The sequence below is a fragment of the Melopsittacus undulatus genome, chromosome Z (genome assembly GCF_012275295.1).
Source record: "Melopsittacus undulatus isolate bMelUnd1 chromosome Z, bMelUnd1.mat.Z, whole genome shotgun sequence".
Lineage (NCBI taxonomy): Eukaryota > Metazoa > Chordata > Aves > Psittaciformes > Psittaculidae > Melopsittacus > Melopsittacus undulatus.
The window spans coordinates 66,638,634-66,662,872 of NC_047557.1; the positions used below are offsets into that span (position 1 = coordinate 66,638,634).

The 24,239-nt window shown below is 43.7% G+C and overlaps 1 protein-coding gene across 1 annotated transcript in view; it reads right to left on the reverse strand.

Annotated features, from left to right (window-relative positions):
* Positions 1-6,841, reverse strand: part of KCNN2 (potassium calcium-activated channel subfamily N member 2) — a 57,119-nt gene extending 50,278 nt beyond the window's left edge. Inside the window, exons 1-3 of the mRNA XM_005144930.4 lie at positions 6,820-6,841; positions 5,454-6,583; positions 5,152-5,247 (exon numbers count right to left, since the gene is read on the reverse strand). Of these exons, the coding sequence (XP_005144987.3) occupies positions 5,152-5,247; positions 5,454-6,583; positions 6,820-6,841 (1,248 nt within the window). The remainder of the gene's footprint in view (positions 1-5,151; positions 5,248-5,453; positions 6,584-6,819) is intronic.
* Positions 6,842-24,239: the final 17,398 nt, after the last annotated feature.

Here is a 24,239-nt window from a genome sequence, read left to right on the forward strand (position 1 = left end):
ATAGGCTCTGCTGTGAAAACAACAGCTTAACCTTAACTCTAGAGTTTGCAAGACTTTCCACATGCTAGTTCTAGTATGAACTAGCAAACATTTTAGAAATCGTTAGAAATCTCAACTGACATACAGAAGAAAAAATACTACTAACTTCTACCAAATACCAACTGCTTTCATGTTTCTCCATGAGCACGAGCATCTTATCAGGGAGAAGAAAAAGAGGTTCAGATTTTGTCCCAGAGAGCACAGGTTAGCATTACTCAGGATTTAAATTACTGGTATTCAGGAAAGGCCCAGCATCAAAAGAAAAGTGCTCCAACAGGTATATTTCTCCAGTAATCACATCTCTCAAGAACTACCAGACTGAAGTGGAATGCCCAACAAAAGACATTAAAGACATCCTACTGGCAGTCTCAAAGAATTTCAACTTTAACTTTTTGCTCTGAGTAACATACAAAAGTGCCAGTACAATTTGTACTTAAAAAGCATTTCTAGCTCCAGCAGTGCTAGAGAGAGACAGAGAGGTCTATTTTTCAATAAAATTAGGAACCGCAGCTTTACCATGTGAACTGCCACCCAAAACTTTCTTAAATACCACTATATTTATTGATCTAACAGCAAATTCCACTAAACACATGTGGAATGGACAACAAATCCTCTAGGCACTACCATTTTAACCATATTCCACACTGCTGTTTTAATTATGTAATATAATATTAAGTAACAAACTGTTTATGCATGAAGTGGATCATTTATACATCAAAAATTATTATGATAATTGGATCACACCATCCTCTTAGCTTTTTATCCTTCATCTCTTCAAACTCTCAACTGGAGTAACAGAGAAATACCTGTTCTGGGCTGGGATAATGATGAATCATATTTTTCCCATTGATCTTCCAAACACAGGGCACTTACTCTAAAGAAATGAATCAATAACCACACAAGACCAGAGGCAGAGCCATATGTACTTCATTATCTCCCAAGCATGATGACTTTAACAGCATTAGAGGCATGATAATAATGGACCAAAAAGAGAACACAGATTTGGGGTTGTGCTATTCACAGCTTCAATATCATTACTGTTGTTCATTAGAAGTTTTTTCAAGAGGAAGGGATATGAAGAAAATTTGCTTGTAATCTTTATCTTCTTTTATGAAAATGATAATGTAAGCTATAAATTATCATTTAAGCCCAGTTGGTTTCACCTGACTTTTATTAGTCTTAACACTAACTCACATCTACTAACATTAATTACAGTTCACGCTTTATTCTTATAGAATCATAGGGAAGGATGGATCTTAAAGATCACGTAGTTCCAACCCCCTGCCATGGGCATGGGACACCTCACACTAGACCAGGTTGCTCAAAGCTCTGGCCTTCAACAGATGGGGGATGGGGGGGTCACAGCTTCTCTGAGCAACCTGCGTCAGTGCTTCACCACCATTGTGAAAAGCTTCTTCCTTATATTTAACATTAATTCCCCCTCAGTTTAAAGCCCCCTTGTCCTGTCACTACATGCTCTTGCAAAAACTTCCTCTCCAGACTTGTTGTCAGCCCCTTTTAGCTCTGGAAGCTGCTCTAAGGTCTCCCTAGAGCCTTCTTTTCTCCAGGCTGAATGAGCCCAACTCTCTCAACCTGCCTTCATAGGAGAGGTGCTCCAGCCCTTTGATTATCTTCATGGTCCTCCTCTGGACTCACTCAAGCAGATCCACATTATGCAGAATATTAAACAGAATAACTAATACAGTGTGATCACTGAAACCCTATTTGATAGAAATACTTCAACGTTTCCAGTATCACTGCATCCATACAACTGTCCTTGTCTAAATACTGCAGCTACACCCTTCTGGGGACCCTGGTCTACCAGATGCAAAGCTCTCGGCAAGTTCTAGGGAACTCAAAACATAAATCCACGTGGCTAACAGGCTTTGCAAGCGAGACTGAAAGCACGGCCAGAGGGTGCGGGTGTGGCAGGGCGGCTAGCCTGTGCCGGGCCGGTCCAATCCAGTCCAGTCCAGTGAAATCCAGTCCGGTCCAATTCAGTCCGGATCCCGCCAATCCGCCCCTGCTCGCCGCGCACGGCGCTGTCTGCGGTGCTGAAAATATGACGGCAGAAACCACACCTGCCCCAGAGAAAGTGAATGTGCTCCAGCTCTGTCACCGCCTATCAACCACAGCTCAACCAGGGAAAGAGGCTGAGAATGAAAACTCACTCCTCTCACCATGATGTATTATTGCTCTCGGCTCTTGGGAAGAATGCCTACTGGCTTTATGGCCTTCTGTCCCAACTCCTTTAAATCTGGGACTGTCAAACCCTGTTTTAACTGATTGGTGGACTGTTTTCAGAGAAAAACATACAGTCAAGGTCATCTGGAATTTAATTTCCACTTAATGGAATGACTAGAGCCACCTGCTGTGCTGCCAGGCAATGCCCCACTGACTTGCTTGCAGCATGACTGTTTGGATTTCCTACCAATAAAACAAGGTCACAGACTACTGAAAAGAATGGGAAAGAGGATTTCCATTTGCCGACATTCTAGGTCACCAGAAGTTTCTAAATATTAAGCCTGCAATTGCTGATAATTACTAAACTGTCAACTTTTTATTTCTCAACATGTTTTGTCTCATGCTTTGTTATAAAAATTTACTTATGTTTAGGTTGGTTTGCTTCTACTACAGTATGAAAGATACAACACTGCAAGCAGATAATATTGACCTTCTTCTATTCTATAAAGCATTTTTCTTCCCTCTGTGAATTCCTGCTTATTTACACCCACTGTTTAAGTATGCTTCAGACAAGAATTAGAAAGGAACGTTCAAACTTTAACAGGGTTGACAAATAACTGGAGCAAACACAGGACACAACCAAACAACTGTGGGCATGATTCTACAGAAGTGATTCATTCTGCTACACACAGCAGGATACTTGCTTGAATTAGAGGCATGTGTGCCTTCAGAAAACTGTCAGCTTTAAAGTTTATCTCAAAACCATTACACTACCACGGTTACACAATATTTTCTTGTGCCTGGGGAAGACACTGTATATTCCTAAACCAAAGTATTTTTAAGGTACTTCTTGTTTTCAGATGTCAAGTGTAACATGAATTTACTACCTCAGATAGATGTAATTTTTGCTCTGCACATTTTTCATCTTATTTTTAAAAGTAAAGTATCTGAACAAACCAGACTACACCTAAATTAAAAACCTATCAGATATCCAGTAGCTAAGGATGGTACTATGCCCTCTCCATCTAGCAAGGTCCTTGAAAAAGAGAACTCCCTTTTCAACATGAATGATAAAGCTCCTTAAAACTGCAGCTCACTCCTAGCCCTCCCGTGACTACTGCAATTTTCAATGTCTCTCAGACTAAAACATAGAGTATTGCTGTTTTACAGGCAGTGCTGTCAGGCAGCACTGAAAACTACATTAACCTTGATTAAGTCACATGGTTGCATAATTCCCTCCATGTAGTCACATACATGAGAAAGTTCTTTAAAGCAATCAATTAAAAAGAACAACCAAAACGGAATTACAACTTTTTAAAGATTTTCTTTTTTTTCTAATTTGTAACACTCCTAAAAGAATTAAAAATTTGTAAGTCTTTACCTGAAAAAAAAAACCAAACAAAACCAACAAACAAATCTTAGAGTAACCATTATAAGCTAATGCATACAGGGACCTACAACTATTTGGTTATTATGCGTAAAAATTACCATTTAAAGTTTCTGGAAAATTACTAGAGTAATTCAAATGTTTACAGAGAGGCTTTTTCCCAGCTTCACTCTTCATGCCTCAAGCACCACTTATGGGAAGATACACGAGAGAAGGCAGGTCCCACATTGCAGCAGCACCACTTGCTTATTTTTACACAGATAAAAAAAACTCTTCATAAGTTATCCAGGAGTTTATAGAGATGCTTTTTCACCAGAACACTCGTTTATTGAGTACAATACCATTAAACAGCATTCAATATATTTATATTTCTTACTGCAGAGAAACTGGGTTCTGAGCGAGGAACAGAACTTTTGCATGTACAAGGACTGCACAACAGGATCCAATTTTGCAAAGAGTCTTCAGTAACATAATACTTCTCTAACATTACCCTAAGTAGGTGGCTATGGTACCATTTCACATTGAAACTACACCATTCATTTGTACAGAAGCAGGGTACTATGCAATTCCTATTTTATCCTTTTTTTAACTGATTGGTACCCATGGAAAGGAAAAGTCTTCTATGCCCTTGAAAGCTGTCACTTTCACTTGCAGCTCAAGATATTTTTCAGTTAAAGAAGCTGAAAAAGCAAAAGCACTGATGTATCTACAAGTAAGGTATTTTTCCCCTCAAAACTTTGAAATTTGTTATACGTTTCAGTTTAGCTGAAATGACAAATATTTATTTCTTGGTTAAAAAAAAAACAACTAAAGTCAGAGCTAAGACCCTTAAAGAGATCCTGTGGCAGTATTTGTGAGACTCATTCATCTTCGATCATTATATTCTTTCTACCTTTAGCTCTACCTTTCTTGGCAGTTTTCTCTCAGCACAATCTTAGCAGCTGTGCAGCACTATATAAAACACAGCCCTGGAGGTATGAGAAGACATGTAGATGTGGCATTTAAGGTTTAGTAGTGCACTTGGCAACACTAGGTTAACAGTTGGACTCTTAGAGGTCTTCTTCAACCTAAACAATTCTATGATTCTGTGACTTTTTATCTCTTCTCTTTCCTCTTAAACATTCTCCTAGAGTACACTTGTGTCTGAGACAATCCAGTTAAGATTACATATCTTGCACAGTGAAAACAACATTGCCATCAAGAGAAAATGCATAGCATGAAATTTAGCCATTAGGAAATAAAAGACTGCTGCTGTACATCTCCTACAGAAGACAGCAGGCATGTCACCAACAGTGTTATAACCTCAGAGCTAAGCAATCCTATAGCATAACCACTGTCAAGAGTCCCTAGCAAGCGGAGCTTCCTAGCATATACATGCCCAGCGTGTTTCTCCCTGGGGCTGGCACGCAGAGATAACTTTGCTTTCTGAATAGTCAGAAGTGCCAAGTACTTACCACCACTATGCCCGCCGAGGAACCACCTCACCCCTACCCCCCAGGCTATTCCAGCAACGGTCACTGACCCACAGAAGGAAACATTACCTGTATTTCCCTTGCATGGTACACGATGATGAGCCCGAGCAGGATAATCGTGGAGAGGCTAATAAGGCATTTCAGAGCAAGGGAATACAGCGACTCCTGCAATAGAAAGACACCACCATCCCTCAGCGACAAGGGGCCGCTCCCGCCCGACGCCACCCCGATGCCGGGGCCCGGGGCACCCCCTCAGTGCCGGAGGTAGAGCGCCTCGGCACGGGGTTGGGGAGGGGAACAAGCAGCCACGCTAGGCTCTGTAAGGGGCCGGGGTCGCCTCTCCGCTGCGCCGTCGGAGCGGCTGCCGGTACCTTGGTGTAGGCGCCCCAGGAGAGCTCAGTCTCAATGACCATGACGACGATGCCGAACATGCCGAAAATGAGCGCGTAGTCGCTGAGGCGCTTGCGCTTCTCGAAGAGCGCCCGGCGGTGCCCCAGCTTGTACCCGATGTTCTGGTTCTTCTTCTTGCTGGATTTGCCCCCGCCGCTGTTGGCGCTGCCCGGGCCGGGGCCGGGGCCAGGCCCAGGCCCAGGGCCGGAGGGGCCGTAGAGAGCAAGGTTGTTGGAGTTGTTGTGCTCGGGTTTGGAGACCACGATCTCCGGAGCAGTGGGGGTGCCCGCGGTGGCGGCGGCAGCGGGGCTGGCGAGAGGCTGCTGAAGCGGCTGCGACTCAGAATCCAGCTCCTGGAGGTTCCTCCGGGACGAGCTCAGGTTGCTGAGCGGCCGCATGACGCCGCCGTTGTACCTGCAGCTGCTCATGGCTATTTCGGTGAATGGGTTGCTCTCCCGGCGCTGGTGGTGGTGGTGGAGATGATGGTGGTGATGGTAGTGGTGGGTGCTGCCGCTGCTGATACTGCTGCTGGGGCTCGCTGCCTGCTGCTGCTGCAAGCTGGGGCACTGGTGGTATTGGACGTACTGGTGGTGCTGCCTGGACGCGCCGGCATAGCTGGAGGGGGTGAACTCGCTGACGTTCAGCTGGCTGCCCTGCCGGGAGGAGGCAGTTGAAGACAGCGGTGAGGAATGAGTCCGGAACGTGCCCGAGTGGGGCGAGATGGTGCGGAGCAGCAGAGGTAGGTTATCCCCCGCGGCTGCCGCAGCAGCCCCGTAGTGGGCGCAGTTGTTGCACTGGAGGCATGGGCTCTGCTGCTGCTGCTGCTGCTGCTGCTGCTGAAGGCTCTGCTTGTCCTGGCCGTGCTGCTGCTGACAGTGCGACGGGCGCTGCTGCTGCTCTGGGCCGAAGCCCGCCGGAAACTGGCGCGGCGCGTCCATACCGGTGCCGTTAAAGCCGCAGGAGGACCGGGCGGTGGTGCACACTGCGCAATGCGTTATGGTCGGCAGGGGAGAGTCCTGCTGCCGCCACGAGGGGCCCATCCCGGCACCCGTAGGATCCAGCCGCTGCGTTCCATTGGTCGGGGGACCCAAAACAATGGGCATCACGTCACCTGATGGGGGTGGATCGGCCGCGGCGTAAGGCGGCGGGGGCTCCGCAGGGTCCCCCCGCCTCCCCCCACCTCTCGGGGAGCCCCCCTCCTTGCGCGCTCCGCGCCAGCAGGTAAGGGCTGCCTTTGGCCCTCGCTCCCGCCCCTCCCCGCCCGCCGCGGAAGCCCTGGGGCTCCCGGGGGTCCCCCCACCGGGAAGGGGCCTTCGCGGCGGCGCTCCCCAGCTACCCGCTCCTCACATCTGCACCGTCGTCGGAACATGGGCGCCGCGCTCCGGAGCTGTCCAGCAGCGCTTCCCGCCTGTTTCCGCCGCCGCCGCCGCCCTGCAAAACACAGAGTCTCGCTCGCTCCGCTCCGCCGCCTGCCGCGAGCTGCCGGAGCAAACCTGGAGAGGCAGTGTCCCCGCCGGCTGCCGTGGGGACCAGTAGAGGAGAGCCTGCCCCGGCACGTCTCCGCCTGTCACCGGGAGCGGGAGGGCCAGGGGCTGCCCCTGCCTGCCGGCCGCCACCCGGGACACCCGGGAGCCCCGCTCCGGCTGGAGCTTCACCGTGGAACACGATCGGTGTCCCTGAGTGGCTGCGTGTCCCTCCCCCTCAACAGTGCAGTCCTTGCGCTGGTCGCCAGCTGCCGTTCTGTCTCTTCCACTCCCAGCTGTCACCAAATAATTCATTTCCGCAGCTCCCTGTGGCAGAATAATGTCTGCCACCAGGCAGTGTCTGCCTTTACTTAAAGAAAGGTTCTTTACGGGAGCAATCGTGAACGAGGTAAGTGACTTACCTTGTTAAAGGTGTGCCATTCCTGTCCCCTAGGTGATATTATAAGAGGTTTTGTTTTGTTGGAGGGTTTCGGTTCGGTTTTGTTGGCTTTGTTTTGGGTTTGTTGGGGGCTTTTTTCCCAGTTCTCCAGCACTGTTCAAGCAGCTTGAAAAATCAACTGGGAAAATTGATAATGTGAAAGGTTTCTTTACATCTTCAGCTTCTCACTGACAAAACTCACCAAGCCCTTCTAGTATAACAGCTTATGCCCTTAAAATTTCTATGTCTAACACAGCATCCAATTTCCTCTGAAATTCTACACCCTTGAATGGCTTGCAGATTAGAAATACGGGTGAGGTATTAAGAGTTTTAAAATATACTCTGCTATAAAATTCCACAGATTTATTACAAAGTGTACCTTTAAATAAAGCACATACAGCACACACACAACCCTCAATAATATAGTAAGTGTCATGGTTGATAGATTATATAGATAATATAGATTATTTAGAGAGTGACCAATACAGCCAAGTTGTGAATGAAAATCCACACACACATTCTTGAGTGAATGATAAGCACTTTCCAAGTACTTGTCTGTGGTTTTAAATTACATTGAAGTGTATTTGGATGCTCTTCATTGCACTCAGTTCCTCTGAGCATCAAAGACAAAGAAAAAAGACATTTTTAATAATGAACAGGCTGCTTGACACAGCTTCAGATATTCCATTGTTTGTTTGAAAAAAAAAACTAGTTGCTATAATTACATCTCACTGTTTCTCTCTTGCCTGTGTTTTCAAACACATACAAATCAAATGTCTCTTCGAAAATGAGAATCTTAAGGAACCGGGGTTTTTATCACTCTGTAAATAAAAGTCCTGCACAAGTGTGCTGTTAAAATAGATGTTTTGTGGACTAGTTAAAGATTTAGATAAGAAAAGGTTTCATCATCATTTTTCTGTTCATGCCATGTCCTTAATGTTTGCTTTAAACCTTGTAAGTGTTCTCCTTAACAGAAACCCTCAGGACCTAGTTTACCATGAAAGGCTTATTAAGAAAATTGTAAATCTTCATATTTGATTTAGAAGTCACTGAGGCTTTGTCCTGCAGTTTAATCTTAATTTTGAAAAAAAAAATAAATGTCAGTAGACCAAAATATATGGAAGCTCTATTCTATATGGGGAAATGATGGTGTTTATTTTTCTAACTCATATAAAACTTACAAGCCCCTCTACTGCTGCTAACCTGTTGATTTGTAGAAATGGCAAGAGGAGAGCTGTTTCCAGCTTTCAGACATTCTTGCATAATGCAAGTAAAAAAAAATAATATTCCTGTGTTTAACACAAGAGGTCATACTAATCACACAGCATGTTATAAAATTGATCAGCTAGGGTTTTCTTTCAGTTCTGTTGTGCAACCTGGAATATCTCCCCATAGTTTCAAGGACTAAAATATGAATGACTGAGAGTTTGCATTTTCACAGCTAAGGAGATAAATTTCCCTCTCTATGAAACTGATTAATGAACCAGAATAGAAAAATGTGGTTTAACATCTTCCCTTGTAAAATAATTTCGAAGTTTACTTTTAAAAAGTAGTGTATTTGTTTTCAGAAATAACGTATATTCTTCATTAAAATTGAATTGTTATATTCCTTCTTTAATCACACATTAGCACTGTTAGCTCAGAATTGTTAAATCCTACAAAACTGGTAACAATGAACCCCTCTGAAACAAGCATTATCTGTTTGGGATTGGGGGCTTTGGTGTTTTCCTACATTTTCTTTATATACTGGATGGAATTGCTCTTGCTGCTGCTGGTTTGTCCAAGAGACTGATTTTACATGTGTATGTGTGTGTGTACATACACATAATGTGCATGTGCACTTTTGTATAAGGTAACAGAGAGAATTACTGTAGAACTACTTTGGTAGTGATGATTATTGGAGATGTTTGGAAAGCAGATTTGTTTTCTAAACCCACAAGGTGAAAGAAGAAGATAAATACTGTTGAGCAAAACTATGCCAACAGCAGGACAGGAAGCTCAACAGATACAGGATAAATTAGATTTCTGAAAGGAAAAAAACATTACAAAATATTTGAAGTTACAGCTAATGAGACGTCATTTGAAAAGCTCACTGAATGACATGCAGTGAAGATACAAAACTTACAGGTATTAGAAAGCTACTTTGGCTGTTAATTTATTGTCCTACTCCAGTTAAAATCTGGCTGCAATAAAAGGTATTAGAAAGCTGCTTGAGCTGTTAACTTATTTCCAGACCCAGACTCTGGTTAAAATCACTGAGAATTCTGCACTCATAAAAATGTCAAAAAATGTAGAAAGAAGGAAACAAAAAGGAAGCAAAGGGGAGGAGGAGAAAAACTTAGGAAATTCCATTCTGTGAAGGTAGTTTGAACTCAAAGTATATTCTACACAAGGCCTAGAAGTTTCTAGAAGGCCCTAAAGCAAACAGCCTTGTCCAGTTAAAAAAAAAAAAAAAATTAAAAAGGCAAGCAAGTACAGAGCTCAGTTTATATATAGAAGGATGTCACTCACTGAAAGCAAGGTCATATTAATAAAGGTGGAGGTGACATTGGCAGCAGTAGTGATCATTCACGGGTATGAAAGCAAGATCATTCAAGGGTACCCATGCCACAATAAAAATTACAGCAGTACAGCTGCCAGGACAATAGCATGGAAACTACCCATATGAGCCACCTGTGTAAATTTACCTTTTGCATAGCATCTGGCAGGGCTTTTAACCACCAGATTTCTCTGATGTTCACCCCAGCAACTTCTGTTGTCACATAGTTTTATGCGCTAACTGGAATCCCACACCTGCTGTACCTGCACTTCAAAGAGTTTTTATAATGTGCCACAGTAGTGAGGGAAGGAGAAGTAATACCAAATAATGACTCTATGCAAATAGTATAACTCCATATTAGAAGGAGGTATGTTTTATGCTTTCTGCTTTTGCTTTTGTATTGTTCAGTAATATTCACTTACTTCTGCTTCTCCAGCAATGAAGATTCATTCCAGTTCAAAACCTTTGTCTATTATCTGGGAGACGTAAGATATAAAATATAAGGACACTGGATTGACAGCTCTAAAATAGTAACCGAAGTTTTCAAAAGTGGTGATGTCTTAATTAATAAGAGTGAAGCTTAAGAGGTATCTAGGATTGCTGCACACATTTCCTCTATTCAAGGGACTTTCCTCAAGGGATGGAGTTTTTCAACTTTGCTAGCAAGACTTTTTAAACTATTAAACATGTTAAAAGTGTTGGGTTTGGTTCACAAAACAGCTGGGGAAAGTATTTCTCCCTTTAATTCACTTTTCCATCCTTTCTGGATATTTTATAGTACTTGGAGATCACACAAACCTAATGATTCCTTTCTGACCACTACTTTTTTCTCATTTTCAAAGGATACTGCCACCTACAAAGAATTTGTTAGCTAGCTAATTGCATCACGTTAATGCTATTTTGCCCAGCCAGTACAGGTGCTTAGCAGGTGACTACTATATTGTGTTTAATCTGACTACTTTTTATTATTCTCACAAACTGGTGCAGTTTTGTAACAGAACATTAACTCAGTGCAATTACTGAAATGACATGCAGTATTTTGGTTTCAGCCTTTGTGAAAGCAAAGAGTGACTTGGAGTGTGTGGCGGAGTTATCAGGAGTGAGGGCTCATTTTTAATTTTGTAGAATCCACTATTTGAAGAATTTTGATCTATTGAGTCCAGTGAGCCATTGTTTACATCTAAATATAAGATCATACCTTTCACAGTTGGTAGTACAAAAGCTGAAGATGTTAGCAGTGCTGTTCTTCTCCATAAAATGTGTAATTTCTGATTCAGGTAGCAACTGATTCTAAATAATTACATTTCATTTGTCCATCCATCCCTGCCAGTGTTTAAGACCAGGTTGGATGAAGCCTAGGGTGATACGGTTTAGTGTGAGGTGTCCCTGCCCATGGCAGGGGGATTGGAACTAGATGATCTTAAGGTCCTTTCCAACCCTAACTATTCTATGATCCTATATTTGAAAAATAAGTCTTTTTTTTCCATCTGTTCTTCCATTTTACCATGAGAATATAGTTACTATAGATTTGCACTGGCAGTGTTGAATTTAAAAAATGCATTCTTGGTTACTGAATAACATGGTCCCTTATTAGTCTATAAAACATGAAAGGTGAACTTTGCTTTTATCAGGTGGAAATATGTCGTGTGTATGATTGCTTTCAAAGAAAGCTTAAATGCACTGTGGGTTGTTCCAGACAGTAGCCTTCCCAGTTCAGAACATGTATAAAATGTAAGGTTGCCTTTTTAGTTTTGTTTCTTGAGGCTTTTTATTTGTTTCTGCAGTCCTGATACCATGAAAGACTCTATAATTTCCACAGCACATTCAAATCCCATGTCATGGAAGTCTGTTTGTTTGCTACTGTCATAGCCATACCTGAAACCTTTTGGATACACACAAAACATCAATGTATGTCATGGTCCTGTTTGCAGAAATTGTATCTCTAAGTTTGAAAAATTTGTACACTTGCAGAACAAATGGAAGCAGGGAAAAGACGAAAGCCAATGTCCAGTTTTACATTACCTGCAGTCCCATTTTCTACTCAATATACACTTAATCATCTTTGTGTGGTTGTTTTTCTAATATATGAGATGGCTAGGTCAAGAAATTAATTTGGGGTAGAGGAATGGGGCAGTTGCTAAGGGAAGCACATCTCACTCATTCCTTCCTAGGTAGGTCTTTCTGCAGCACCTTCTTTTCTTCACTCCACATAACCCCTCCTTCTTGCCCTTCCCTGTTGTAAAGGAGACAGTACATAGTACCTGACAGCACCTCTGGGTCAGGTGGTGGAAGAATAGCAAGTTATTCAAGCTATCTGTGCATGAAGCTGGCCCTGGCCTCATAAGCTCAATGAGCAACTATTTTAAATGATATTTTAAAAAGTTCTGGGAAGTTTTATAAATTTTTCGTTCTCTAAAGTATATTTTTTTCTGAATTCTCTCCTTTATCCCTTATATTTTCATACTACTCAACAAAAAAATGAACTATGTTTTTGAGGAAAGGGCTAGGCAGTTTTAATTACCAAAACCAATTTTAAGGAGAAAGGGCTTAAGACTTTCACACAGCCCATAAAATCATCCCATTCAGAACATATTTCTATAGAATTAAACTTACTTCTTTCCATCTGTCTAAAAGCCATCCCTGCAACCCAATATATCAGATTAGTAACCCTTGTATTAGCAAACTGACATTTCAAAATATATATAGCACTGTAGACTGCTTTTAAAAGTTAGGATAATCAGACTGCTTCTCAGAGGACTTTTTTTTTTTTATTCTGTCTGCAACTTCACACATTCAAAACATTTTCTACATTGCGGTGGTCTGAAGCATAAGTGGGAAATATATGGACGGTATGGTATCTTCCTGGTCAGCATTTTAGATTCTTTATCTGTTTGGAAGATCAAAATAAAATTTGAAATGGAAAAGATTTTCCAGCTTTAATTATGAAATCTCTGTTGTAACTATTATAAGGTATGTCTTAGGATCTCTTTCTCAGACTAATTTTCATAATATTAAAAATGCATCTGTGTTCAACCTGGTCTGAATATAACTAGATTTTTATGTCTCACAGAAGCCTATCCTCTGGAGAAGAAAGCCAGGGCATGGTAGGAATCCTTTTTCCCCTTTGTGAGCATTACTGCAGAACTAACAAAGCACGTAGGTAAGAGATCTTCCCATACTATCTCGGGAAATAACAATGCATCCAATAGGTGTTGTACAGTGTTGAGAGCAACAAATGATCTAATTGTTACACATTTCTCAGTAATGCAATCTCTTTTTAAGAACAGAATTCCAGTATTCAGACAGCCATATTCTCTGAAGCAAAATGATGCAGCATGCACCTGCACCTCCACGCACCATATTCCTAGGCATCTGATCCACACTGCAGAGCTCAAACACATGGAGGAGAGGGATTAGCAAATCAGTGTGCAGAGCTTGAGCTAGTCAGAAGTACGAATTGTGGGTAGGGACATGAACTCAAGACCAACACTTTACCGACGCCTTTCCTATTCAAGAAAATACTGTCCTGATGGGGTAGGAAACTAAGCATTTTATTTTAAAAAATCATTAGCCATTTTATTCTTCTCTTAAATGTAAGATGGATAGGTCTGGGTATTTCTTGTCCACATAAACACAGTAGGGAAGGGAAAGTGATTTTCCTTTCTGCCAGCCTGGGTGGACTCACACACATATTCCATCTCAGAGACCAGGTCCTGAAAACCAACTGTATCTTAGCTGGTGGAAGGAACAACCAATCCTTCCTTTTACAGTTGTCCACCCATGAAATGTGAGATGAGTCACTGGGTCAAGCACGATGAGAGTACACAGGACACGTGCACCAATCTAGCCAAAAAGCAGGCATTCTCTTTGGAGTGGGAACAGGGATACATCCCTAGGAGATGAAGAGAGACCCTTTCAAGGACCCTTCTCCAAGACCAGTGTGCAAATACCCACCAAACCCCAACATCTACTGCTGTCCTCTTTGGGGGACCCACAAGAGCCAGCTGGCCATCTCCAGGCTTTCTCATGTTCAGGCTTCTATGGCTGCTTCAGTGCAGTAACAGTGTTTGAATGCTCTGGGGAGCATGTAGCACTTTGAACCCCAGATTTTCAAGCTTATTTCATAATTGCCTTGAGGCTTAAATGGCATTTGATAAAAATTTCCAACAATTTCTAAGTGTTTATTCTGACCTTCAAGAATCACTTATACTTTACAATACCCCAAACTGACATCACCATTAATCTTGCATGTGGAATTCAGCAATTCACAGAAGTAAATAATCAATAAAGCCCATCTTTGCTTTCTCAAATAATCAGCTGTTTTTCAATTATCCCAGTTCACACCCTTATAATGCTTTTTTTCTGTGCATGAGGACTGAAGTTTTTGTATTTCTCCTTCTGAGGCAGTTACATTCAATGTTAAACAAAAAAAGTCACAGAATGCAGTCATGCCTTTGAAGTCTGGCAGCTAAGACTTCATAGAACCACAGAATGGTTTGAGTTGAAACAGACCATAAAGCTCATCTAGTTCTAGCCCCACACAATGGGCAGGGACACCTTCCACTAGGCCACATAGCTCAAAGCCCTGTCCAACCTGGTGTTGAACACTGCCAGAGATGGGGCAGCCACAATTTCTCTGGGCAACCTGTGCCAGTGTCTCACCACCCCCACAATGAAGAGTTTCTACTTAATGTCTAATCTCAGCCAGTTTAAAGCCATTCCCCCTTGTCCTATCACTACATACCCTTGTATAAGTCCCTCTCCAGACTTCTTGTCCCCCCCCTTTAGGTAGTGGAAGCTGCTCTAAGGTCTCACCTGAGCCTTCTGTTCTGCAGAGTGAAAAAGCCCAGCTCTCTCAGCCTGTCTTCAAAGCAGAGGTGCTCCAGCCCTCTCATCATCTTTGTGGTCTCCTCTGGATGCAGTCAAGTAGGTCCACATCCCTCATATATTCGGGGTCCCAGAGTTGAACATAGCATTGCAGGTGAGGTCTCACAACAACAGAGTAGAGAGGGAGAATCGTCTCCCTCAATCTGCTGGTCATGCTCCTTTTTAAGCAGCCCAGCAGCCTGGGCAGGTGGCCTTCTGGGCTGTGAGCACACACTGCCAGGTCATGTTGAACTTGAAGGTAAACACCATAATTTCTGCCCCTGCAGCAATGAAAAGCTATCTGTCCAATACTGACAAATACCAAAAGGGTAGCACTAGAATGTCTTTGCTCAGAACATCTTGTGCTATCCTGTGGTGCTGGTCCCCCAGGCAAAGCCAGAATGGGATTGAAAGTTTGCAATGTCCTTGGTGACTTAGTTCAACAATAGGACTGCTGAGTCAGAGGTAGAATACTGTCACCTACTATGACAGTGTGTGTTTTTTAATCTATTTTCCTTCTATTGTGACAATGAAACCACCTTTTTTTAATATATTTTTTTAAATATATGATACTGTGGGTTGAGAGTTTCTGGTCTCATCAGGGAGGAAAAAGAACTCCTAAATCTGGTTTGATGTTAACCTAAACTTTCTAATTACCTTGCTGAAAAATTAGTTCTTCACAGGTTTACTCCTAACTTCGCTCAACTTCATTTCAAAGTGTAATGCTTTCATTTCTACAGGCAAATATTTACACAGACCAAATGTGTGCACCGATGAACATCTGCTCATGTCTTTCTACAAAAGTATGTCTTTCCAGATATAAATGTATATCTTGTAGACATAGTCTGAATGTTTGCTTTTGAAAACTGTCCTAAAATACAGTGACAGATGTAATTGCAGAATCTAGGTCAGGATGAGAAGTCCACAGCAAGTGAAATACAGGAAGAATTACTAAAAATGCATACATTTAGGTGTCAGTTTCTAATGAAATGTAATGGCTTACATTTGCAGAAACGTGGCTGCTGTATGCACAAATTATGCCAGCTCTTTCTTCAGAGCTGCAAGCAGAGAAGTTAAGTACTAAAGCATAGGAAGTGGATACACAGTTCTCATGATGGAGGGGAGAGTGTCACTTCTGCCTCTTATGAGGCAAAACATGAACCTGCATATAAATGTCCTGTAATTTGCCCATAGACAATTTCTTTGTAATTGGCTAAAAGCCATTCAAGTGGATTAGTGTTGCTTACTGGTCTGTGATCTGTAAAATAAAAGTAACTCATGACAGCAGAGCTAGAAATGAAAACAAGGCAGCAGTTACTATGGAGGAATACTGGAACTATAGAGATGATTTACATCATCTGTGGTAGAAAGAATGGTAATGAGGGATAAAAATAGATGCAATTCCAAAATAGGTGTGACAGCAGATGTTAAAAAAAAAAAAGACATGGGGATTGAAAAGTGCAATTTCAAGAATGAGAAGTGATGTTTTGGCAGAAATACAATATACAAACAAAAGAAATTGTCTAAATTTGATGTGTCACCAGCACTGGATTTCTTTAAATGCAAGAATGTTAGTAATTAAATGCCAGTGATAAATTCTGGGATTTTATCCATACAGAATACAAGTATCATTTTGGCCTAAGTCCTGAACAACAGAAGTTGGCTTGCTGATATAAGATCTGTGATCTTTGAAGAATAGTTCTACCAGTGAGAAGATCTTGTCACCTTTACAGACTTGATCTAAGTTCTCAGCAGGCAGAGAAAGTGGTTGACATGTCCTTCCCCTCATGCTCAGCAGATAAGGCCTGTGAGCACCAGAACTGCCTTTCTTTGTAATCTGTGGAGAGAAGGCAGTGCCGAGGCTACACGTTTTGGCACATTTCATATCCCTGACAGGATCTAATCAGAGATTCAGAAGATAGAGCATGCTGTGGACCTGGCAGTAGATACAGGAATAATCCACCCTCTTGCTATTGCTTAGAAGGGCAGGAGGATGGAGGATACATTCAGGCTGATTTTAAGTTACTTCTGTTTGCATGTTTGTGTGTGGTCAGTACCAATAATCATTCTTTGTGTTCTCCCTCTTCAGAAGACAGGGACTGCTCTGACAATGCACTTTGTTTTCACCATTATTTCCCCTTCTGTTAGTTGTATCTGGAACACAGGATCTGTCTCAGGTCCCAGATAACACCAGCTGCAGTCAAAAACTATTCACACTTCACATATAAGAATGTGCCCTCATTTTATAGCCCATCTATCAAAGAGGAACATACTCCAAATCAGATATAGATGCAGACCAGGAGGATTTATGATCCCAACTACCTGAACACAGTTTTAAGAAGTGTTACTATAAATGTCACAGTAATATAATACATTTTAGTGTGTTGGAATTCAGTACATGGGGGTCTGTGGGCATTTAGAAAAACAGCCCAAATAACTAAAGCCAATTTTTTAATAAAGCAGCTAAAACACATGGACTGAGAGCATCTAATAGCACTGAACTCAGCATTCATACATGAATGTTTTTTTGGTTTAGGGATCTAGAGGAGCTGTTCACAACTGGACAGACTTCTACAGAGGTTGACGCTCTTCCAGCCACATGGAATGTGAAGGGAAGTGAAAATTTTGGCAGAAACTGTGTGGGTGTCATCATTTGCTATATTTGGATATAAAGTTCTGTTGAGTAAAGCAGTTGCAAGTAGATGAGGAGTACCTCTGTTGCTATGAAGAGATGTAGACTGTGAAACAGAACACAAGTGTGAGAATTAGCAAAAGAGTTTTAGAGGCTCCTAGGACCTCATAAGCTACCTTGGTCCCCACTGCTGAGTACCGCTCACTAGCCAGCTTGCTGCAGTGAGGCTCAAAATGAGTGGCAGCTGGCAATAGTGGCATTGAGTGGAAGCTTGATGTATTGGGTTTACATGGCAAAGTTTTGGTAATGGGGGTGACTGCAGGGAATAGCTTCTGTGAGCAGATGACAGAAGCTGACCCCATGTCAGACAGAGCTAGTTCCAGCTGGCTCCAAAGCAGACCTGCTGCTAGCCAAAACTGAGCCCATCAGCAATGTTACTAGTGCCTCTGTATAATAAGATACCTGAGAAAGGATGAAAAACTGCTGCACAACAGAAGCTGGATTAGAGGACAGAGAATACGTCAGAGAAAGTCTGCAGACACAAAAGAAGGAGGAGAGTGAAGAAGGATGGGAGAAGGTGCTCCAGGTACCAGAGCAGATGTTCCCTTGCAGCCCATGGTGCAGCCCATTGTGAGGCAGCTGTGCCCCTGCAGTCCAGGGAGGTCCTTGGTTGAGCAGATTCCACCTGCAGCCTGTGGACAACCTCATGCTGGAGCAGGTGGATGTGGTTTAAATGAAGTTGTGATCCTGTAGAGAACCTGTGCTGGAGCAGGGTCCTGGCAGAAACTGCAACCCTGTTTAGAGGAGCCCATGCTGTTCATGAAGGACTGCACCCTGTGGAAAGGATCCATGCTGGAGCAGTTCTTCAAGAGCTGCAGCTGTGGGAAGGACCCCCACTGGAGAAAATCATGAAAGACTGGGAGAGACACCATGCTAGAGCAGGGGTATAGTGTGAGGAGGAAGGAGAGTGTGAGGAGGAAGGAACATGTGATGAACTGAACACAATGCCTATTTCCCATCCCCTGTGCTGTGTGGGGGAGGAGGTAGAGAAGTTGGGAGTGAAGTTGAGCTTGGGAAGAAGGAAGGGAGGGGCAAGGTGCTTTTAGATGAATTTCACTGTTTTCTACATTTGATAACATCAAAGCATGAAGGGTAAAGCCTGAGAGATGTGTAGCCTGCTGGAGTCCAGCTCCATGCATCCACAACCGGCAGATCCAGCCCTCCACTGGTGGGCTGGGCAACAGACACCATTAGGGTCTGTTTGCAGACCCTAATGTTTGTGTGGGGTCTGAAGATGAGCCCAGTGGTGTCAGGCCAGTCACTGTCAAAATAGATGTCTGCTTCTTAGGGAAGAAAATATACATTAACCGAGCTTCCATTTTGGAAGTTTCATGGGATAAAGTGCCAAATCAGCCCAGATGCTGAAAAAGCTACAAAAGCCAGAACACTGGTGGCAGAACTGCTGTCGGTGGGCATAAGCTTTACTCTCCAGGAGTGTGAATAAAAGTCGCTGGTGACTTTTTAAATTAATTCTGCAGGCATTTAGGGAAGAGAAAGTCTGTTGGTGACAGTGTAACAAGGATTTCAAATGACATGGAACTTAGGAGCTAAAACCTATGCTTTGTGTCGTGCTTGAAAATGGACTGGTAGCCAGTGCATTTGAAGACCATGTTTTCCACTTTGCAAAGAATCATGCAAGGCAAATGAATGCTAAAGTAGCACATCCCAAAATAATTAGCTATAGTTGTGCTAAGTGATTCATATACTGTGGGGGATTGAGTTCCACAATTAAAAAAGGATGTTAAGGTGCTTGAATGCATCCAGAAAAGAGCACCAAAACTGGTGAAGGTGCTGGAAAGCATGTCCTGTGTGGAGTGGCTGAGGAGCTTGGGTTTGTCTACTTTGGAGAAAAGGAGGCTGAGGGATGACCTCCTTGCTCTCTGCAGCTTCTTGACGAGGGGAAGTAGAAAGGGGGGTGCTGAGTTCTTTCTGGTACCCACTGCCAGAACATGTGGAGATGGTTCAAAGTTGCATCCATAAGGGGAGGATTTAGACTTGATATGAGGAAACATTTTTTTACTGAGAGGATAAAGGTCAAGGCCCAAAGGCCCAGGGGACATGTCTCAGCTCAGCCTGGGGCCTTCACTCCCTGCCTGAGCCATGTTGTAGCTGTGCCTGTCCCTTTCCCTGTCTCCTGGATGGGCCTGGGACCTGCACTGCAGAGAGCTGCTTTCCTGGATGGACCCTCAGACCTAGGGCATCCCTTGCCATGCAGAACTGTAATCATAACCTAGTCTAGTCTAGTCTTGTCTATTCTACTCTGTTCCATTCCATTCCCTATGCTCATCCTGAGCTGAGGATGAATGAAATTATTATTTCCCTGTAATGCCCAGGGGCTTTCAGCTCCAAAAGCACTTTCAAGAACACAAATCACAAAGCTTACAAGTTGAAACAGGATTTAATTTAATGATTTGATTTTATTTGGTTTAGTTTCTCTTATTCTATGGTATTTTATTTTATGTTACTTTATGTTATGGGGTTTTGTTTGTTTTTCTGGTTTGGATTGGTTGCTTTTTCTAATCTGTTTCAGAGCTGATTCTCACAAGCACAACACAATGCACACGTGTAGCCAGAAGTAGGCTGATCCATTCTTCAGGTTAGCTTAAAGAAACATCCATTGCAGTCTGGCAAAAGAAAGCCACTGAGCCATGGAAAACAGCAGCAGGAAGACAGGCCAAGCAGCTTCTGTCTACTGAAGAGTGAATATGAAGAATGACCATCAGTATCGACCACACACAAAAGTGCAAGGAGGAGGAGAAGATATGGTACTGTGGCGTATTTCCCAAAGCGTAACACCTCTCAATGACGAGCACACTTTTGTCTTCCAAAATTTGCTTGGCCGCATTGCTAACTAGACAAACTTGGCCAGCGATGCATGGAAAGTGCTCTTGTGACTGCCCAGCACCGGTGTTGCACACAGGGTGAGCTGAAAAGTGGCAGCTGCTGATAGGGCAGCAAGACAGCCTGTCTAACCACAGGCTGCTGTGCACAAGCAAGGGGGAATGGAGCCAAGGGAAAAGCAGAGCTCGCTCCCACCCTGAGCTTGCACTGAGCAATGGTGCCAGAGAGAGACAGGGCACGAGTGGTGACTTGGAGATGCAAGAGAAGCCACCAAGAACTGAACCCAAAGGGCCCTGGGGGATGCCTGACAAGGGGCTGTGCTCAATCCTATGCAGGACAAGCAGGCCCCTGAGGACCATCCAGGGGCCACTCTGGGAGTCTAGAAAGCTTCCTCTCAACAGATGTGGGCATGAGGGCCACCTGCATGGAGCAGAAGCAGCAGCCTTTGGGCCGTAATAGCGAAAGAAGCCATAGCAATGGGCTATGCTTGCTTGTAGAGGAAAGCAAAAAGCCCTCAGGGACACTCACAGGCCCTCCGGGGATGGAAAAATTTTTTGTCCCCACAACTGCAGGCCACGAGGGGCAACCTCTGTGGTGCATGAGCACCAGGCAGTAACCCAGCCAGAATGAACAAGAGGACCCCTCACAAGTGGTCTTGCTTGGTACTGTAGAGGGAGGTCAAAACCTCTAGGGACCTGTGCCAACCTGTTCTGGTGGAACATTCCTTCCTGACCCCAGCTCTGGCAATTGGCTACCCCCCTGTATGTGAGCAAGACCTGCTCCTGGTCCACAGGTGGTCATGCCTCCCAGGAGATCCCCAAGCCCTCTTCTCCATCAACCTGGAGCCACCTTAGGGGCTTTCAAGGGTGGCAAAAAGCCCTTGTCCTGATCAACCTTTACAGCAAGAATCCTTCCCATGCCTGGTGGGGAACCAGTGGTGCTCCAAAGCACAAGAACCCCTGGAAACATCTCTGCATCCATTTTCTGGCTCCCTGGAGGATGAGGATGGTTAGCTCTGCAGTGCTCCTCAAGAAGACATTCCTATGATCTGGCCATGGCTATCCAGCTGAAAAGGATTGCTATCCTTCAGATGAGTTTTGAAGGTGGTACTGCCAGGAGATGGCCTTGCAGCAGGGAACCTGCAGCAGCCTCGTCTGGCCTCTGGTCTTCCGCCCCCAGCCCCCCTAAGTAACTCTGCTGACTCCTCAAACATTTCCTCTTGCATGTCTTCAGACTGCCCTGAGCCATCCCTGTCAGAAAGAGACATGCTTCCCCAAACTTTGTGACTGCTTCATTGTCAGGTGGTGGCACTATGACATGGAGGTGATGGGCCCCCATGTGCAGCCCTGCCCTCTGCCCCTCAGTCCAGGATCCTTTGGAGGAAGGCCTTTGGAGTTTGATCAACTGCAGTTATGTCCATTAAAATGGGTGATGGGGTCTTAAACTGTCACCTCTCAGCTTTCCCTCTGAGCTCCACCACACCTTTGAAAACCTGTGCTGTCAAAAAGAAGGAGGTGGTAAAATCTGGTTCCTTTTGGGAAGATTAAACCATTTTAAAGCACTTTTAGAGGATTTTGAAGAAACTCAGTAAATGTTTTTCTACCTTTTACTTGAAAGCATAAATTTTCAGAAGTTGGTAGAAGTAGTGGTAGCCTCTCTTCATATGTCAGGGAACACCAGGGGCTATAAATGTTGCACTGAGTAGGAAATTGAATTCAAGCAGAAATTATATGGGTAGAGTCAGCAATATTAGTAAGCTTGGACACGGGCAAAAATGTTAGAAAAACAAGTGACCACAAACTAGAGTATTCTAATACCCACAACACTCTGTAGAACACTTATTTGGTGTAAAGTGTTAAAACTTCAAAGAAACCAACAGGTTTTGTGAGCTTATTTATAAGCTACCAGATTCTACTAATTTGCTCTTCTGGCTTCTTACGGCCTCAAGTTTTCCAGAGACTGTGAAGCTCTCTTCTCTGTCCAAGTTATCCAGGTGATCTTGAGAGTGTTTAAGTGTGGCTGTCATGAGGCTGCAAACAACTTTCTGCTGTCTCTGACAGGGTGCACCCATCTGGATGTAATATCCCTCTGGGTCAGGTGTCCTGTCTCTGCCCATCCTCACTGGCAAAGCATGAGATTGAAAAGTCCTTGATTGGACTAAACATTACTTAGCAACAACTAAAAACATTGGTGTATTATCAGCACTGTTCTTAAAGCTGAAAACACAGCACTGCACCAGCTACTAAGAGAAAAATAACTGCTACAGCTGAACCCAGGGCACACTCCAAAGCAGAAGTTATTAAAGCTGTATAGTCTTGGCTATGAATGAAGTGTACAACTATTTTGAAGGACTTCCAGTATATTTCGCATTTTACAGAGTATCAGGCCAAACAAGCTTGCCTGAAGACATCCTGGTGATGTAGACTCTACTCTCCCTGCAATATCACTGATTGGTTTAGCAGAGACATCAATTGAGCAGAGCAGAGAGACTTAGACTCCAAGTCAGTAAGGTCTGGAGGAGGAGGAGAGGTGATGAGTATGAAGGGATGCTCTGGTGCTACCCTTATTTTTCTTACTTAAGAGCCTGATTCTGCAACTATGTGTTTTCTCTGCTGCTGTGGGAGCAGTTGTGTGAAGCAAGTGCTCTGCAGTGTAAACCTGCACTGCTGACTTGACAGACAAATATCACTTTCCTGTCCAGAGTGAATCATGTGACAAGAGCAGCCCTCTGCCACGGCTGCTTCTCCTCACTAGTCCTCTTGATGAGAAGTAAGCTATTTGCATTTTCTTTTTCCTTGTTTCATGTGTGCTTGCCTCAGAGAGCTCTACCAGTGCCACAACAAACCCCAAGCCTGCAGCAATACTACAGGCTGTGGGAAGAGTGGCTGGAAATCTGCTCAGTGGAAAAGGACCTGGGTGTGCTAATTGACAGAGCTGAACATGATTGAGCTTGTGCCAAGGCAGGCACAAAGGCTGGCATTGTGTCAGCTGACATTGTGTCAGCAATGGTGTGACCAGCAGTGCCAGAGCAGTTACCATTCCCCTGTACTCTGCACTGGTGAGGCTGCACCTTGAAACCTAATTTCAGTTCTTGGCCCCTCACTACAAGAGAGACATTACAGTGCTGGAATGGATCCAGAGAAGGGCAGTGGAGCTGGTGAAGGATCTGGAGCACAAATCTGATGAGGAATGGTTGAGGGAACTGGGAATGTTTTCTGGAGAAGGCTCAGGGGAGACCTTATTGCTCTCTGCAACTGAGAAGAGGATGGAGTGAGGAGGTGTCTGATCTCCCAGGTAACAAGTTGTCTTCCAAGGACAAGGGATAATGGCCACAACCTGCGCCAGGGAAAGTTTAGATTGGATATTAGGGAAAAACCATTCACCAAAAGGATGGTCAAGCATTGGAACAGGCTGCTCAGGGCAGTGGTGGAATCACAGTGTTCAAAAACCATGTAGATGAGGCCCTTTGTGACACGGTTCAGTGGTGATCTTGGCATTGCTGGGGTAAAGGTTGGACTTGATGATCATTGTCTTTTCCAACCTAGTTTATTCTGTGTCTCTGTGACATGGGTGAAAAGCCTGGTGACCAGTGTGGCAAGATTAGTCCGTGTGGAGGGAGGGACAGCCATAGCTCTGCTGCTTATAGGAGCCCCTTTCACGTGCATCTCCACCATGTGGTGGGTTATCAGAGCAGCTATGCCAATTTGGTCTCAGCTCTGTCCCATAGCATTTTTGGCAGTGATGGCTGTGAGATTAATAGGTTGAATCTCTCTTTCAAATCTCTCTTTCAAAGTCTCTTATTTGAAATACTAGATGTAAATCTAAATTGATACCCCGACACCTTCTAATCTCTCTGAGTTTAAAACTCAGGTTTAACAATACAATAATTTGCAAAGGTTCACATTTTATGAAAAAAGAATCCCATTT